The following is a 19,027-nucleotide window of genomic DNA, read 5'->3' as shown; positions in this document are numbered from 1 at the left end:
GACATCGAATGGCAAAGCACTGACAAAATTAATATACTTAATACTATATTTATACTTAATCAGTCTATACTGATATTGCACTATTCCCACCCTCTTTTCAATGTATATTGCATCTTGCTTGTGCCTGCTGAGTTGTCCATGACTTTGCAACCTTGACAGGGACTACAAGGTCATCCCCAGCCGTACTCTTATGGACAATTGAATTACCCTATACCACCTTAGTGTCAATTTATTTGCAAATATACTGTATTTATTATTTTACATAGCCATATTCTATTCTACTGCCCTTCATTCTATTCTTACTGTTCTGTTTTCATTCTTTTAATTTATTTTTTTTATTTTTTATTTATTCTTATATGTTAAGTGAGTGTTGTACTTTGAGAGCAAAGATTAATCAGAGTCAAATTCCTTGTTTGTTTACACAAACCTGGCCAATAAAGCTGATTCTAATTTTAAAAATGTTTACTCAAAACATTACAGTTGAAATGTATCTGCAGTCTTAAATATTTAACAACACTCAAATACCCCAAAATGCTGACATCCCTATTCCAAAAAAGACTAAAATAACACCAAGTATGGCATTTGATAAAATCCAATATGTTAAAAGTACAAATACCAAAAGGTTTTTTAAAAGATGATGTCATATCTGCATTCATATGAGGTGTTCTTGTTCTAAAACACTTCATGTTTTTGCCCTTTCTACCTTCTTTTACCCTACAAAACTACTTGAACTAAATGTTTCTTTTCTAAAGTTCCACATATCTCTCTCTCACACACACACACACACACAATGTAAATGGAAGCCTGTCTGTCAGCCCTGATGGGCTGCACAGCCCAGCTCTTTTGTCCTGGTCTGCTGGACAGCTGTGCTGAGGTATGGAGCCCCCAGTTGTGACATTGCACTGGAGCGTGGCACCCTTTCTAGAAGCACAGGCCGCCCACTCCTTCCCATACATCACTCAGTTTGCTGCTGTAGACAACACCCCCCCCCCCTCCCACACACAAACACACACAGGCACATTCACACACATGCACATACAGACACTTGTGCATACACAGAGCTGAGAATGGGACTGTCTATGCATGGTACTGCTATCATATTTGAACTTCTTGCTTCAGCAAATGATGGAAAGAAGGTCTACGACAACAGACAGTATTGACATAAATTGAGACAATACTCAATAGAACCCATGGTTAGGTATTTAATAGAATATTCTTCTGGGTTTATAGGCCTACACTAAATATGAACAAGGTCCCAGGTAGGCTATAAATGTTAAGGTTTTTTTTTTGGTCATTTTTTTATATTTAGTCAATGCTCTTTAAAATTATGAATGGTTGGTGTCCATTAAATAATTAGGCTACATCTCAGATTATAATGATTGGAATAATTTTGTTACATCTGAAATGTGGAGTTTATCCTGATTTTGATAATCTTAAAAAAAGACCTTCAGCAGTGCAAAATCTCAGTTTTGAGTTAGCTGGGGGTTTGTTTCCAAGGTAACAACCTGTGGAGGCCTAGGCTTGTTGCTAAGAGAGTTGATACTTTCAGCGAAAAAATCTGACCCCCTCCTCCCCACATAGACACCCCCCTGCAGAAGGGGGGGTGGGGGCTGAAGAAAAAAACCTGGATAATGTTAGGTAGTCACACATTAGATAGTCACTCATGGTTAATGCTTAAACAACATAATTTGAAATAATAGCCTATAACAAACAGCTATGTGACTTTTAATCTGCAATAATAGGCTTTGCATGACTATTTCACAATTAGGCTTAAAAGCCATGTTAACCTGATTGTAGTGAGTTATTTTTTATCAAGTCTATTTTCTCTCATTACTAGAGAAAATGACTATATGCCAATAATGTGCCTTGATGATCAAATAACCACATATCAACTCTATAACTTTAATTATGGGCTAACCCACATCTTTATTAAGACAGTAGTTTCCTGCAGTAGGGCTATAATTAACGGATTAGCTCTGTAGGCTATATTTATGGTCATATAGCCTACCTTATATGAATGCTTGTGTTTATAACTCCCTCCCCCCTTTCAAAGCTTCTTACTTTCTTCCCATCCCCTCCCCTCCTCTTGCCCCTCGATTAGCCGGTCCTCACTGGACAATTTCCATGAGAATAGCGGGGGGCAGAGAAAGGGTTAAGCCGAAGAGAGTGGGGAGACGAAGCACTCTATGCAACGCTAATTTTCTGCCCAGCGGGACTCCGAAAGAAAGGAGAACAAAGGCGACCATAAGAGGCGCTGAGAACTACGCGGTTTTACTATGTGCACCTGCGTGCTCAAAAGCGCAGGACAATGCGTCTTCGAAACGGCCAATTACTATCTGGACAGGCACTCGCTCTCTCTTCAAGGAAAAAAAAACTGGGTAGACAAAACAGAGAAGTATACGACTTCTGTGTTTTGATCTTCCTAACTTTCTATCAGCTTTTAATCGGGCTTTCTCGCGAGGTGAGGAGAAGGGGTCGCATGTCCAAGCCACAATCGCAAATCTTCAGCCTACGTCTCCCTCGCTAAAGCAGCGGAAAAGTAGAGTGAGGGAAACGGACTATTCTTATTTAAAGACCAATTACAGTCAATATTGAATACGACTATTCGTAAAGATTGACAGACAGGAGAGGGAGAGACCAGCTGAGCGCAAATAGACCCACTAATTCTGTTCACGTTATTGAAAATGTAAACATAGCCTATCATGATGATCCATTAGGCATAGAGGTTGTTTCCAGATTGTTTATCTACTTTTAACATAGTTATTCTGTCTTTTTTCTGTTAGCTTTATCTCCACACTACCACGTTTAATTAACATCCTTTGTGGTAGGAAGTTGCAGTGTTATCATTTATTTGAAAGAGTTGTCTTCTTTAAAAAATAATTAAAAAAAAAACTTTGTGCACAAGTATTACAAAAATAATAAAATTCTTTATTACTTTGTTGTTTTCCCCATTTAACACTTTCAAGTTACACAATGCAATAGGTACCCTTAGTATAAGGGTGAGTAAAACAAAATTATACACAGTACAATCTCATTCACACGGGGTTTTCACCAACACATTTGAACACGCTATGAAAAAAATATTTACATAATTGAAAAGCTTGCACTATATTGCCAACATCTTGCAAATTGCAAATTTCATATTACACTGGATTTAAGTTTTTATGTACAGCAGTTTGTAGACCCTAACATGGGAAGACACTGATAGGATTCAACATTCTCAATCTCGTTGAATTGCCACCTATAATAACAGTCTACATATCAACAATAATGCCCTCTGATGAACAAAGTTCCTCTTTCAAAGTTCCTCACTATTGAGGAGGGCAGGGAGTTCCTGACTATCTCTTTATCTTAGATAGAAAAAGATAAGGAACTCTCCTCAGTCACAATTCACATTACTCAAAACATTGATTAAAAAAAACTATTTGGGAATGTGATGGTGAGTGAACACAGATTCTTTTCGGCAACTAAGAATGTCAACTTTCTTAGCTTTGCCATCCAATATAACGTTATCAGGACAAGTCACCTGTCAGGACTAACGGTAACACTGTCACAATGACATAAAACTATCATACACACTTGGATATAAAATCCACAGCATTTGGCCAAACAAAGCATCATAGCCTTGCAGCAAACACGTCTCTTTTGTCTTATAGTGACAACAAAGGCGTGCACCCCAAAGCAGCCTGAGGCCAGAAACCAACCGCCGGTTTCCCCAGACCACAAGCGGGAGAGCGATGCACCTCGTCCGAAACCACATGACAAGTCACACAGTCACATGACCGGTCTGTGCTGGAGGCCTCTCGTTATCGGGAGAGGATACCTGCGCTGCGCTGGTCAGATGTGAGTGAGGGGTGGCGTTCCCCCCACGTAGTGTTGCTGGAGGTTGGGGTAGCCCCTCTGGACGGCCGTGTCGCTGGTGTCCCCGTTTGGGATATACATGCTGATCATGTCCCTCAAGTCCCCCTGAAGGGGCCCCCGCTGGTGGTTTGGGGCGCCAGTTGGGGAATGTGACATGGGTTCAGGCTTCACCATAGACATCACTGGGCTGGGCTGCTGGGGACTGCTGCCATAGGACATGGAGCTGAGGGAGAAAAGGGAGGGAGAACAGTTATTCACATGCTCACACAAGTTCATACACTAGCTCAGGAATCTTACATTTAAGAAAGTTGGAATAGTTGGGGCTTTGTGGTGAGACCATATGCATGTCTGGATGCAATGAATTTAAATACATCTTACTATGCTTACGTGTTAAATTTTGCCAAGTGTGTTATCTAACCATAACCGTACACTGAAATATATACTGCAAGCTATGATGTAATTTTCCCACTTGACTGTTCAGGGGAAATCAACTTGGTAATGAAGTTGATCAACAGCCTTATATCATCAGAGATAATTGTTGCATCAAAGTAAACTCAATTTACTTGTAATGTAAACACTCACAACCAGGACAACTGTTGTATCATTAACACAAAGAACAGGAACAGCAGCATAGTTACAATGTCAATATTATTCCTTTAGATGTCTATTATGGAATTATGGGGAATGATTCTGTCATATAATAGTGCCTAATCTTTTAAATCATATTTGATCCTAACAAATTTTTAAATCTTAAATTTTAAAATGATCTCCTGGAGAGGGTAAGGCAAGAAGGTTTGATGGAAAATTACCTGTAGGAGTTGGCACCGTTCATGTACGTCTGAGCAGTGGTCATTGCTGACGGATACTGCAGGGCTGAGAGGTCATAGCGATACGGCTGCTGGCCATACCCAAGTGCGTCACTCTGCATGCCCGCATACCCTCCTGTGTGACCCCAGCCATAGCTGTCCATCCTTGGACTTCCCCCGGGTCCCTGGACAGCTGCTGCAGCTAACAGGTTGCCGGCCGACAGCGGGTACTTGGCGGCCGGGTTGTCCTTTTTGAGCACAGCCTTGGTCTTGCGGCGGGGTTTGTACTTGTAGTCGGGGTACTCCTTCATGTGGAGTGCACGCAGCCGCTTGGCCTCGTCGATGAACGGCCGCTTCTCGGCGTCGGTCAGCAGCTTCCACTCGGCGCCCAGGCGCTTGCTGATCTCCGAGTTGTGCATCTTAGGGTTCTCCTGGGCCATTTTACGCCGCTGGCCCCGGGACCAGACCATGAAGGCGTTCATAGGCCGCTTGATCTTGTCCATGGGGTCCACATTGGCCTGGTTGGCCGCTCCTTGTTTGTTCCCCCCGTTGCTGACCCCATGCATGGGCCCGTTCACAGGTGGCATCCCTGGGCCAGTCTGGTGGGACTGCACAGAAGACTTCAGGTCATGCTCCATCATGCTGTACATGGCTACACCTCAAAGAGAAGGCAATGTCACTCCAAAAAAATGTATTAAAAAGTGTTTAAACTACAAGCACGGCAGACCTATGTACCTCTAGACCTGTGCACTGACTACCCAGAAGAAACTTTTTATCATCTACCACACATCCTGTGTCTAGGGATGAGTTGAAGTTAATCCTCAGATCCTGTTTGCTCTAAATTAACGCAATGCCTCAGTAGCTCTCAGACTGTCGCTGCCAACTTCTTGCTCAAAAGGTGCTCAGATTCTAGTGTGTCATCACAGTCCCGTCCGCTCCTAACTGCCTCCTTGCCAGCAAGGTCATTTGCATGACTAAAGAAGGGGTGCGGTGAATTAGAAAGCCCTTCAGCGAATCGGAGGGACCAGTGTAGGGGGGGGGGGGAGTAGAGGGGTGGGGGGTTAGAAAGTTTCCGTCCCTTGTAAATAAGCAAGTTTTTAGGTCAAAAATACAATTAACAAACCTGACACTATAAAATTGTTAACTCTTCATATTACCTAAACATATTTAATACCAAAACACAGATTTTACAGCAAAACCGAGGCCTACGAAGTTTCGCAAAATAAAAATATCCTTAGGTCCAACACAAAGATCTTACACAAAGATGTCCTTTGGAACAAGAGACATTCTAACCAATAAAGTTCAAAATTAATCAACAAGTTGCAAACTGAATTGTAGTATGCAGAGGAATGTGATATACAAACACATGTGTACTTAAACATTGGCTAAACAAATCAAAGTACATAAAAATAATAGGTTTTAATGTTAGTCAAGAATAACTTTTTATTTTATGGTAGATACATCTTTCTCTAATGATAACCATGCCACCAAGCCACCATGACAAACAAGTCATGTTGATACCTCAGATTTTTTTGTGTGTGTGAGTGTGTGTTGCTTGTAAAGAACAGAGGTCAAATCACAGTTATGGAAGTATGTTGTTTGTTATGCTTATTAGCTTTTATTTGTGCTATTGGAACAATCTGGTCCACCACACTGCAACATTGTCCACTTTTGTCCATGACTTGACAGAGTAGGGGTGACGGCAGGTTAAAGAAGAAAAACACATAAGCTGCAAATACTCAGCACGTTGTGAGAGTGGCATGCTTTCCCTCCCCCTGTGTCCTGCTACTGTAATGAGCGCAGGTGTGAACCGCTCCTCCTTAGCGCCCAGTCGAGTGAGACCCATTAGTATCTATGGTCGTCACTTCACACGTTCATTGTGGTAAAGGTGTCTGCATGCACAGCAGAGACAACGGCCGCCCATCCGTGAGCCTGGCCCTCCCGGTGAGCCGGGCCAGCATCTGCATATTTTAAAGCGTCTCTTTTACACAATACTTTTCGCAGCGCGCCCATATTAAACTATACTGTCTGAATGAGTCTTAAGTACACCTCGGCTCATTAGAAGTGAGGCTGTCAGGGTGAAAGACTAAGGCATATTTAGAGTCTTTAAATAGCATGACATAGTGAAACATTAAATAAGTCCTTCACTAACACTGGGGCTATAGTCTCTGAGGATTAGGCTTGGTTTGAACTAAATAGCACCCAAAATAAGGGTCGGCAGTTGGTCTTTAAGAAAGTTGTTAGGGGTGACATTTTCCAGGATGGTGTTTTGAGTAGGCTAAAGACATCCTTCTGAATTCAGCCACACAAATGAAATATCACTCAAAATTATTAAATCAAACAAGGCTAAATGAAATAGAGGATTGTGGGGATGTCATACCCCCCACCCCCCCTTTTCCACTTACATGATTGAAGTTTAAATATGCCCAAATCTAGAAATATTTTGATACTACAATGTGCAAGACAAATGGATGGAAATAAAATGATATGTCTATATCACAAAGGCCGTATTACAAAAGAGTGGATGAAGCCTTCAGCTCAAGTCTACAAGATCCATCTAAAGGTCATGCATTAATTGTAAGAATAACATTACAATTCGACTGTACTGTGTCAATATTGGCTCATTCCACCTTGTGACTCATTGTTCCTCACTTATTATGCAATTAACCTTAGTTCGTATAGGACCTGAATATGGAGTGTGCCATTGCTATTGTGCATGGGTCATTCTCATGTATGGGATCAGTCTCATTATGAGCAAAAGCAAAGGAATAAAGAGAGGAAACACATTGATGTCTCCTGGCGTTGTGTCGACAATCAAATCAAAATTTAAGTGGGGCCGCTGGGGGAAAAGGAGAAAGAGGAGTGAGTATGAAAGAGCCAAACATCATACCCATAAGAGACAAGCGGATTGAGAATGACAGATTGGATGGTGGGGAATAAAAGAAAAGGAAAATGAAGTGAGGAGGTTGGAGGAATATAAAGCACGATGAACAGAGGGAGGGGAAGAGATGGAGGAGAGTTGGGGGACAGCGAAAAACACAGGGAGAATGAGCGAGCAAGCGAGAGAGAAACAGAGAGAGAGGTGGGGGGTTGTTGGTTGGAGGAGAAAGTTCTTAAGCTTTTCAATGACAAGTAGATTGAAAGCCCCTCTATTCAGTCCCACTCTGGCCGCTCTTCTCATGTAAATGGGTCCTGGGCTCTCCCAGCCATCCATCACTGGCCGCAGCGTTGCAGGCAGGCCCTTTACGATCCCCCCCCAACCCCCCAGTAGCACAATCACCCTGCCCCGCAAAAACTGAACTGCTGCAGAAGAGCTGGGGGGCAGGGGGCTATGGGGCTAAAGGGGGGGGGGGTTGGAGCGGCTCGGATGAGGAAGCGAGCAAAGTTTGGGGCCACCTACATGGTGCGAGAAAAACCGGGCATTGAGAACACGCCACAAATGTGAAAGGAGAATCGGTTCCAGCCAGATTAGAACGGTTGATTTCTGTAGCGAAGCCAAAGGATGGAGAGAGAACAGGGAATGACAGGCAGGATGCTTACTGGAAATGAGTCCCAGTCCCAAAATGTGACCACACATATAAAACTTCACCTGTGTTGGTTATACAAAGAGGATAACAAAATTCTCTGCAAGATGGCAAGAAGATAGAAGATAGACACTTCCCTACTTGCATTCAGGTCTAAACTGTAGCACTTAAAGTAACAATTATGTCATCTTTACTGAAGCCTATCTTTTACACAAAAAGTTCAACTCAAAAGTTCTGTCAAACTTACTTTGGTACACAAAGACTTACAATACATCGCTGCCTTGTTTGTGGCAGTTAAACGATGTTCAATGTTGTTTTGTTTCAGGGTGTCGTCACCGCTTTTTTGGCACTAGTTTTGAACCATTGGTGAGGGTTATAGTTTACCTTCAAGCATGTTTTTCAGTGTGTACTTAACTGTGCACATGCTTGTTTTTTATTTTTTCAATTGGGTCATTCCGTGTCAAATCAGACCAAATCCAGGAAAATGGTTGCTACACCATCTCAGATTTTGCTCAGAGTTTGTCTACCTATAAGATAAGACCTGTAAGATATTTTTGATAAATTCCAATGCTTTCATACATTTTTTCACCCTTGATTTTGTATCATTTTTACACCCTCAGAAAGGCCTTATTTTGGAGGCCATGTTTGAGCATTCATATCTTGAAAATTATTATTCCCAGCCTGCCTAAACTTTGTAGGGTAGAAGACAGACATGTTCTCAGTATGATTGGACTGTTAAGAGTTTGCACTGCATGGTCATTCATTTTATATAAGGCCCTAGATATGGAGCAAAATGCAAAACTGGTGACATTGACGGTCTTCTAAACTCATTTTTTTGTATCCACATGACACTAATCATTATTTTGTGTGCAAATACAATACTTTATTAATGTTGAGCCAGTATTTTAGGTCTCTGCAACAAATGAACATGAAGATATTAAGGATGAAACATGGTGATAACATTTTTTGGTAATTTGCATAGGACTAAAATGGTGTGTGGGGTAGTTAACATGGGAATAGCTCAGTTTATAGTAATTTTGTGTACAAAGTGGCAATGATGTACCATGTTTCATTCATACATAAATACAATTACTTGGTTACATTGTATACCAATGCCTTTTCATTCTTGTCCCTGAGGCAGAACAATGATTTTGACTCTTTATTTATCTATAGTACAACATAGGCACTAGGCAACATAGGCACATAATGCCCATACACTGAACTACTTTCACACAGATTTTCAAGTGCCTAGTAGATACCCCACATACCATTTTCATCCTGTGAAAATGACATAAAAACACAAACTCCCTTTGTTTAATCCTTAAAATCTTCAAGTCTACTACCCATAAAGTCACTCTTTTTGCACTTTTGTCCAATCTAGGGTCTTCTAGAAAATCAATGAGAATGCCATACAAACTTTTAATGGGGTCATATTGAGAACATATTTGTCTTCCATCCTACAAAAATTGGGCTGCCTATGAATAATACTTGTCATGATATTAATGCCCAAACATTGCTTCCCAGATAATGTGATTTTCAAGCTGTAAAACTGATGTAATTTTAAGGGCTGAAAATAACATGAAGACAGATTTGAACAGAGATATTTTACAGGCCTTGGTTTTAGGACCCATTCTTGAGATTTGAACAAAATGACACGATGCTGCAACAACCTTGTCTGATTTGACACGGAATGACCCAATTGTCTTTTTTTCCAGATTAAAAACAAATGCTACTTAAAATGCACTTCTATTCTACGAACTATTAGATATCAGGAGTTCTACACCTTTAAAAAAGAAATATGGTTCACTTGTTGAGCTTGTTTATTGTCGTGCAGTATCCATTTAAAGATGAACTATTCAGTTCAGCAAATGAGACACTGCTGATGGTTATAACTTTTATCTTGTAACACTTGTAGATCTCAGAGATCCAGCACATCTATACAAAAGAAACGTGTTATCATTCAATTGTGCATTTGATCACTGTTCATCTCTTGTTTATTGCCACAACAAGTATATTCCTTTAACTGTTAAACATTCAACACATTAAGGTATCAAATTAATTTAGTTAAGGACAGCAGAGCTCAGGAGGCAGGAGGTCAAGCCAAATCCCCTTTGTTGCATATAAGCAACCCACTGCCCAAAAGTTATAGTGAAACATTCAGTCAGACAGAGCTGGTAGTCCACCTTGTGGCCAGATATAGAAATTCTACACAGCCTTGTTTAACACAGTAGGCGTGCCACAGTAAGCTCAAGAAATGAATGCATGAGGTACACTTGGGATGAATGTGTATTTGAATGGTTCTGTTGAAAGTGGATGGCAAGGGCACTGCTGTTTAGCTTATTAAACAGATAGGACAAAGTACAAAGTAGGTCACAGGTCACCATGACCCTGTAATCCTGTCACCAAAACAGTGATTCTACAGAGGTTGATTTTATGTTACTGTCTTTTTTTACAGGCTAAACAGACTATGCGCTTCATATTGAAATATACATGATGACTGTCAGTGCTATATACGTTTGGAAACAAATTATTACCTTATTTACTATTCAGTCTAACAAGAATAGAGGTACAACAAAGAGAATCACACACAAAAACAGAGAGAGATTTTCCACCATTACTTTGTGGACTGTGTTGCAGTTGTGGAAAGGGATATGGGACCCTGCCACATTGGAGAGCAGCCCCATCTCATCTACCAGACAACTACATTCACCCTGAGCACAGAAGGCAACTCAGTGATTCTGGTGTGAGTGGGGGAAAAAGTAACCATCGTCGCTCTTTTCTCTTTTTATTTTGCCTGAAATGTCTTATCCGTAAAGTAGCACTATTCCCACGTACTCTTGACTCATTTGGGAAGAAAAAAAACTCTCAGGTTTTCTGCACAGTCAGAGTCACTGACACTGAAAAATAGAGGCTAGAATGCTGTTTATTTCAGATATCTGACACCAATATCTCCAAAGGATATTAGCCTTTTCCTCTAGGTCAGCTTTACAAACACACAAACCACCACCAGAATGTGTATCCAGGCTGGATAATGTCATAATAAAAGAACACAGGGATCCGTAACCTTTGCCCTGTTAGTCTCCATAGAGACATTTCCAAAGAGACATCTGTGTTCACACACATGATTTTATAAGCGCACAGCAGGTCTATCTACTACACATTGTCTTGAGCAGAGGAGGTATACTGAAATATCTAAATAGCAGGTTTATCTATTTATATTCTTAATATAAGAATAAAACACTTTATGCCCACAGTGTACATATTTGTTGGTCTTTTTAGTCTTTTTGGTGAACTTCAGAAAAACATTATTGCTTTGGTATATGCTTACTCAAATTACCAAATATACAGTTATGGCCATTTCAAGATATAGGTTATAATTTTCTGTAATAATCAGAAAACAAAGGAACGGTAAGCTGTTTAACTTAAAAGTCTGTTGGGCCCTCTTTGCCTTGCAGTAAAGGACAGGCTGACATTGCATCCTTGTTGCCACTCACAAAGACCAAGTTTAATCATTTAAGAAGTTGTCAAATTATCAACATTAATGAGCTGATTTTAACAGTTTACCAGTACAAAAAAGGTCATCAGAACAGAGATCAAATATTGACACATTAATAATTAAGATTGTATAAACAAAACTAAACTGGTACTGCATAACATTTGTTGTCTTTATATAAAAAATAAAGCACATATTATTACCAAAGAAATTTGTATTAGAAAGATTTTAGCAACAACGCTTTCACCAGTGCACAACAAATATAGGATTTCTTCCACATTAACATTCATTCATTTGGCAGACACTTTTATCCTTACAGCAATAGGATAACATAAGCTACAGTGTAGAGGAGACCGTAGCTAGGAATTACCACTGTATCTGTCAATACTAGTACTGAGAATAGGAGTGCCTACATTATAAGTACTAGTCAAAGTGTGGTAGGTGGAGAAAATGGTAGGAGGAGATAGAGGAGAGAGAGGGAGGTGGAGAGGAGGGAAGAGAGGGCAGGGCATGGCAAGTGCGCATAAGTTGTGTCAGGTTGTCAGAAGCGCTAGGAGAGGTATCCTTGGAAGAGTTGCGTCTTTCAAGAGCCAGAGAGGGACACCCCTGCTCTGGCGCCACTTCTGTGTGGCTTCACCCAAAGACACTGCATCGCTGTCCACTGTCCCTCGTATACTCGAAAAACATGAAATCCTTTCAAGTGAAGAGAAAACAATGACCAACAATAATTAAATGCAACCATCATTTTTAACAAACATCTGGAGAAGAAGGTCTCAGTATTACCTGTAAATGAATATACCATGATCCATGAATATGCACTTTACGTATACTTACGAGTAGAAAACAAGCCCCAAGCAACACAGCCTTCACTTTTACGTCGAGGTCGAGGGGAAATGTGATTCCGAAGTTGTCTGCATCAGTGAACGCCTCCTTCACCAGTCCACTCCATTGTTTACTAATCTTCCCAATGGCTTGGTCATCTTTACCTTTTAGCTATGAGGAAGAAGACCAATCAGAGACAAACACATGTCCACTTTGAGGAACCTTCTTGTAAAACAACATATAATCTGATACAAAGGATAGTGCATAACAAAAAACTCATTGTATTATCTTCAGAAAACATTTATGGGTCATTCCGTGTCAAATCAGACAAAATCCAGGATAATGGTCGCTGCACTATCTCAGATTTTGCTCATAAGTTTGTCTACCTAATATTTAGGTCCCAAAACTAAGACCTGTAAAATATTTTTGTTAAATTTCAATGTTTATGCATTAATATCTTTAAAAGTATTAATCCTAGCCTGCCTAAACTTTGTAGGGTGGAAGACAGACTGTTTTCAGTATGACTGGACTGCTAAAAGTTTGTACTGCATGCCCATTAGTTTCATATAAGGCCCTAGATATGGAACAAAATGCAATACTGGTGATATTGAAGGTCATTTTTTTGACACCAATCATTACTTTGTCAGCAAATACAATACTTTATTCATGTTGAGCCAATATTTGAAGTCTGTGCAACAAATGCACATGAAAATATTAAGGATAAAACAAGATGTGATTGCATTTTTTTTTTGTAATGTTCATAGGACTTAAATGGTAGTAGGAACTCGAAAATCAACGTGGGAACAGTTCAGTTTATAGTCGTTTCATGTAAGTGGCAATGATGTACCATGCTTCATTCATACATGAATATACTTACTTGGTTACATTGTATACCTAGGCGTTTTTCATTCTTGACCCTGAAGCAAAACAATGATTCTGACTACTTGCCTATGAATAATACTTTTCTTTCTAATAATGTCCAAACATTACTTCCCAGATAATGTGATTTTCAGGCTGTAAAACTGAGGTAATTTCAAGGGCTGAAAATAATAAGACATAAGATTTGAACAGAAATATTTTACAGACCTTGGTTTTGGGACCCATTCTTGATATAGACAACAAAATCTGAGACAGTGCAGTAACAACCTTATCTGATTTGACAAAGGATGACCCTTATGAGTTTAATATGAAAAATGTATACTCTAGTATCATTTTTTTACTCAAACGTACCACAAAGTCTACATCCCCACAGCAGCTAATGGCACAGCATGGTCCCTCTATTTTCATCAGGTTTTCCTTCGAAGGCCCCAGGACTGACAGTTTGGGTAAGAACATGTGCCAATCCTGGACCACATAGCCAATTGTAGTTCCTGGTGGTGACTGGACCTCTATCTTGGTGTGTAGAGAAAATGATAGTATATTTACATACTCTCTATGAAATAGTGTTCAAGCGTATTGCTAACGTATGAGGGGAATGACTTTACATTACATTAAATTACATTACAGTATGATTTTAACAAAATGCTTAACTGGGTGCGACATGTGTCACGTGTCTAAACACTATCTGTACTAGGGATGGGAATTGATAGGATTATATCCATATTGATGCCATTGTCGATTCTGCTTATCGGTCCGATTCTTATCAATTCTCTTTTCCTGTGTGGAAAAGGTAGTCCTTTCCAGCATCTACACAGTTGTTATTATCTCTTAGTCTGAATATAGTGTAAAATGTATGCCAAATAACATCTGAACATTTAAGAAATAATATGTAATTATCCCTTTTTAAACGCATTTAATGAAGAAAAGAATTACAAAACTGATTGGTAACAATTTGTCTTTAAAAAATATTCTTATAAAATAAACCTGTATGCCTTGCAGCCTATATTTGTTTAGTCCTCAGCTTGTTCAATTTTGCAAATGCAAACTGTTTGGTGTTGTGTTCAAGCCTACTGTTAAGCAAATATATAACCTAACTGTAACACCTTTGTTTAGGCACAGAAAACCTGCTTCAGAAAAAGCACACTAATAATGTAGGTGCTTGATTCCGATGGATTGGAAAATCTGGAGTCGTTTCTACTTGATACTTGATTCTGGATTTTCGATTCCCAACCCCTAATCTATGACGTTAATAAATAAATCAATGAGTGTATCTTGGTGTACCTCTTGAAGACAGCAGGGGCAGCAGCAGGACGCACACCGGAAAGGTCTGATCAAATGGATGACTTCCTGGTCATTGTGATCTTTGATCAGAAGGTCAAAGGGCCTCATTGGGCCACAACAGTTCCTGTTGCAGCAGTTTGTGTCCTCCTTGGCACTGAAGATCTTTTGGCCCATGCTGTTTTTGATCTCATACTTGTTTTTGGTCTCACAACCAAGAAAAGCTGGAGAAACAAAGATTACATTTGACTATGAAAATAAAGCGTAAAACAGTAAACACAGAAACAGACAGGACAGCCAATAAAATGTGGTTATATATTAGGATTGCGGGTCAGCCTATGGCACGTGATGTGTCTGTCTTAAGCCTACTGTGCACTGCCCTTGTATCATGTATTATTAGGCTTGATTGTTGTTGATCAGCCGTTGTGGATGGTCCCAAACCAATAGCACAATGTATTTTTATTTTCTTCTGTCTAACCATAAACAGAAAGGCCAGAGTAAAGTACACACCCTCCAAGAGCTCCACTTTCTGGTGAACCAAGAGCTGGTCAATCTGTAACGCAAAAGGCTGTTAAGACTGTGTACATATGTTAGTCATATATTATGGGTGTGTATGATTAGTCCTGCCCTGAATGCTACCTTATATCTGTAAACAACAATGTTAACACCATGTTCTGGCATAACGAAAGAAGATGAGCATAAATGACCATACTCACTTGAGTAAGATATTCTAAACCTGGTGGTACTCCTACTGGGTGAAAAGCCATCATGTAGCCTACAAAAACAGATGTTGATGGTGAAATTACATTAATCAATGTAGCCACGACCGTGGAGGGAAATGGTGGCAGTAGCCATATCTTACAGATAAGCATATGACATGATCATAAGCTTTAAGGCTGACGTGAGCAGGTGCAATTTGCTTTACAGCTCCCCCTTTCACACACAAGGAGTCAATCATTAATCTGATAAACAAATTAGGCTGGTGTGAATAAAGTTTACAAATATACTTCTAAACAATTCCTGAGGTTAATTTTTATCTTAATATTTACAATTAAGAGATTATCTGAAGGTAAACTTAAGGTTGGCATAAGGGTGTCATGTTTACGTAATGTAAACAAAAGATCCATCGGACATTGACACCCATCAGAACTAAAGTGCAGCAAAAAACAAGATGTAGGCCTACACAGTATTCATACTCTGCCTTCAAGTTGTCTCTGTAGTTATGTCAATGTTTGTGATCGTCCTTAAAGGAATCATAGTAATAGACCTATACTCACCCGATCTGGTAAACGGTGATCTCTTTGTACTGGCAACCCACACTGGGAGTTAATGAAGCATTTGCTTGACGATATTTGACTAAAGCAGAGGACAGCAGATGGCTCATATACCTGTAGTTAATTGCAATGCGCATGCTCCTGTGGTTTAAGAGGTGTGTGCTTAAGTAAAGAAACCTACCTTTCCATTATCTGAAGTGGGTTTTCCACTGAGATATGAGGGCAAGAGATCAATAGTAAGGATTATCCATACATGGGCATCATTCCTAAAGACAAGAATATTCAACTACAGAAGTATTAAGAGAGTGATCACTACACCATATAGTAATGAGCCATCACTGGACATTGGTTGGCAGAATTCAGGCAAAAGTGGAAAAGTTAGGTCTTCAGATATTTATTATAAGAGGACCATACAAGATATTTCAGTCTACCAAGGAACTATAAACAAACAATTGTAACTTAAAAGTATGATTTGAGAAGTCATATGCAAAAATGACCAAATAATATGGACCAGAGGTGGGAACAAGTCACTGTTTGGCAAGTCACAAGTAAGTCCCAAGTCTTAGCACTCAAGTCCAAGTCAAGTCCCAAGTAAATACAGAGAAGGGCAAGTCGAGTCCAAGTCCAAGTCTCATCAAAGCCAAGTCGAGTCCAAGTCCAAGTCCCAATCTTTTTCAAGTCCTGAACAAGTCATCAGGTACTCTTCACTTAATAATGGCATTATTAGACTATCGATCATAATTTTAACACTTCCATCTAATCCACAGATTTTTTTTTATAAATACAGATTAAAATATGTTCAATGTTTCTGTCTTGAAATCTTTTACGATATATGCATGCGCATACAATATACACATGTGCATACCTGAGTAATCTGTACAAAACGGATAGCTACATGACAAATAAAAATATTGTTTTTCCAAATTTCGGAGCCCACTGTAAGGATGAGTAATAATTTGACTGATGGCATTTCACTGTGCTAGGCCACAGATTTGCCTGCAAACAATTTATTAGGCTGTCTGCCAGTGGCGACTCATAAGGGAAGCCAAGGTCAACACTTTTATATTATTTAAAAGATAATAATGACACAGTAATTTTGTTTTAAAGTATTAATTTCTTAAGAAATACTACACATGTGATGCTGTTTATCTCATTTGTAAATGGTGCACTGTCACTTTAAGCCCATTGTGTGCCACTGTCCACACATTCTCATAATGATCTTTTTTACCAGCTCCATTCCTATGGCTAGTCCACAAACTCAAACATTGTTTGTGCCACATGAATAGCACAATATTAACAATGATAAGCATTATATTAAATTGGCACAAACAGCTTTCATTCCTTTGGAAATAGATGCATGTATGACATGATGCTTGCTTGACATTTTCTGTTTGCAATTAAATGTGAATTATGAGCCTGGTAGCCAGTAGCCACCTAGCTAGCTGAGTGGAATGCGTTTCAATCGGCATATCAATGTGCTTCATGTAAACAAATTATTGAATAGGCCTACTTCAAGACTCACCATTTCCATTAAACAAAGGCAAAGACAACTCTTCATATTCTTGTCCACTTTCCAAATCACAGTGAGTGCAGCCTATGTCATAGTGACCTGGATCTCATAGTTTATAACAGTAGTGAGAACCGGATAAATCCGCAATTTCCCCTAATCTCGTATTTGTTGCCTTCATGATTTCCTTTTATACGTTTCTTATATTTAAAAGAAAATATCAATCATCATCAACAATGACAAGCCAGCTGGAACCTGCCACTCGGTTTCTCTCCCTCTCGTGCGTGCTTAGATGGGGTTCTCAATTAAATGGAGTAGGCTAGCATAAGTTCAAGTTGGATCTTAATGGAGAGGACTCGAAAAGTATCATCTTTATGTAACATGCTGTTGGTGCATTTTGACATTGTAAACGTTCTCTAACAAGAGTGCAAATCAGTTTGCAGTAAAGCTACTAGTTATTAGCTAAATGTTGGTCGTTTCTCTGTCTCTTGGTGCTCTACACACAGTGCGTAACGCATGTGGGGGTAGCGGCAGCACTGAACTGTGCTCTGGACTGGCCGCTTGTCTCCGCTATTTTTTTTTTTTTTAGTCGCGGAGGGAAAACATCTCTGGGGTGACTGGTCCACGATCAGGAAATTTAGTTTTTGACTCGAGACATGTCAAGTCGTCACAAGTCAAAGAGGCAAAGTCCGAGTCAAGTCTCGAGTGAATAGTATTCAAGTCCAAGTCGAGTCGCAAGTCATGCCGAATTTTATCAAGTCAAGTCTGAAGTCATTAAAATCATGACTCGAGTCTGACTCGAGTCCAAGTCATGTGACTCGAGTCCACATGTCTGATATGGACTATCACAAATTGCTGCAAGCAGGATATGTGATGCAAACATATCTGTCGCAAAGTAGTGACTTAAGCATTACTTACTGTCCTTAGAGGAAAGCAATGACTTTAGAGTGTAGAAATATATTAAATGTCCAAAACTGAGACTAAGGAAAAGCTATTTCCCTCAGGCCATTAGACTCTTCAACATGGACATGCCAACTCTTATGAATACCATGGACCCCATCCCATTTTAATAACATTATAATTTATTTATTTATTATCATTATTATTCATGGAACTTTACTTTAATTCCATGAATATAACTTTAATAGTTCCATGAATAGAAATAATATAACTTTATTCTATTATTTTGAATTATTTATTATTACCTTCTAGCCTGGGTGCCATTCCGAACTTAGTCCCGCCCCACGGGAAGTTCGGTCTGACATTGCTCCATTGTGGGGCAAGTATGCTCGCCCTAAATCAGGCGGACCAATCAAATCAGGCTTTACGATGATGGACAGGTGAGCAACAGCGCTTGGTCTATCACGTCATCTGAGCACGCTTAGATTTGGCTTATGTTTGAAACAAAAACGCTGTGGCTAGAAGGATACATGGCTTTTAAGACCCCATATGGAAAATTCATATTATTTAATGAGTTTGTATCACTGAAAACGATTATTTCTGAAAACTTTGGCCAAAGTTGAGATGTGCGAAAACTGGTGGTTTCACTTTCATCAAGGGAAAACAGTGCTGTTGCATTGCGA

The 19,027-nt window shown here is 39.6% G+C and overlaps 2 protein-coding genes and 1 long non-coding RNA gene across 3 annotated transcripts; 1 reads left to right on the top strand and 2 right to left on the bottom strand.

Annotated features, from left to right (window-relative positions):
- Positions 1-2,940: 2,940 nt before the first annotated feature.
- Positions 2,941-5,592, bottom strand: LOC121709138 (transcription factor Sox-19a-like). Its single transcript, XM_042092272.1, has 2 exons — positions 4,671-5,592; positions 2,941-4,084 (listed from the first exon to the last, which is right to left on the bottom strand). Exons 1-2 carry the CDS (start codon positions 5,315-5,317, stop codon positions 3,838-3,840), a joined length of 894 nt encoding a protein of 297 aa, XP_041948206.1. The 5' UTR covers positions 5,318-5,592; the 3' UTR covers positions 2,941-3,837.
- A 4,523-nt stretch (positions 5,593-10,115) lies between these two features.
- Positions 10,116-11,474, top strand: LOC121709978. Its single transcript, XR_006032072.1, has 2 exons — positions 10,116-10,567; positions 11,046-11,474. It is a non-coding gene; the product is annotated as an uncharacterized LOC121709978 (long non-coding RNA).
- A 194-nt stretch (positions 11,475-11,668) lies between these two features.
- Positions 11,669-16,066, bottom strand: plscr3a (phospholipid scramblase 3a). Its single transcript, XM_042093741.1, has 7 exons — positions 15,941-16,066; positions 15,380-15,438; positions 15,174-15,216; positions 14,667-14,887; positions 13,737-13,898; positions 12,519-12,677; positions 11,669-12,377 (listed from the first exon to the last, which is right to left on the bottom strand). Exons 2-7 carry the CDS (start codon positions 15,431-15,433, stop codon positions 12,318-12,320), a joined length of 699 nt encoding a protein of 232 aa, XP_041949675.1. The 5' UTR covers positions 15,434-15,438; positions 15,941-16,066; the 3' UTR covers positions 11,669-12,317.
- Between the last annotated feature and the right edge of the window lie 2,961 nt (positions 16,067-19,027).

The sequence above is a fragment of the Alosa sapidissima genome, chromosome 5 (assembly GCF_018492685.1).
Source record: "Alosa sapidissima isolate fAloSap1 chromosome 5, fAloSap1.pri, whole genome shotgun sequence".
NCBI classification, from domain to species: Eukaryota; Metazoa; Chordata; class Actinopteri; order Clupeiformes; family Clupeidae; genus Alosa; species Alosa sapidissima.
The sequence above is the reverse complement of the archived record's forward strand: the minus strand, read 5'-3'. Positions and strand labels throughout refer to the sequence as shown.

Excerpts from the sequence above, each read along its gene's own strand:
- LOC121709138 (XM_042092272.1), bottom strand. The coding sequence starts at position 5,317 with ATGTACAGCATGATGGAGCATGACCTGAAGTCTTCTGTGCAGTCCCAC. Across the intron at positions 4,085-4,670 it reads AACGGTGCCAACTCCTACAG|CTCCATGTCCTATGGCAGCA; the intron begins GTAATTTTCCAT and ends TTTCTCCCTCAG.
- plscr3a (XM_042093741.1), bottom strand. The coding sequence starts at position 15,433 with ATGATGGCTTTTCACCCAGTAGGAGTACCACCAGGTTTAGAATATCTT. Across the intron at positions 14,888-15,173 it reads GAAAGTGGAGCTCTTGGAGG|CTTTTCTTGGTTGTGAGACC; the intron begins GTGTGTACTTTA and ends TTGTTTCTCCAG. Across the intron at positions 13,899-14,666 it reads GCCCCTGCTGTCTTCAAGAG|ATAGAGGTCCAGTCACCACC; the intron begins GTACACCAAGAT and ends CTACACACCAAG.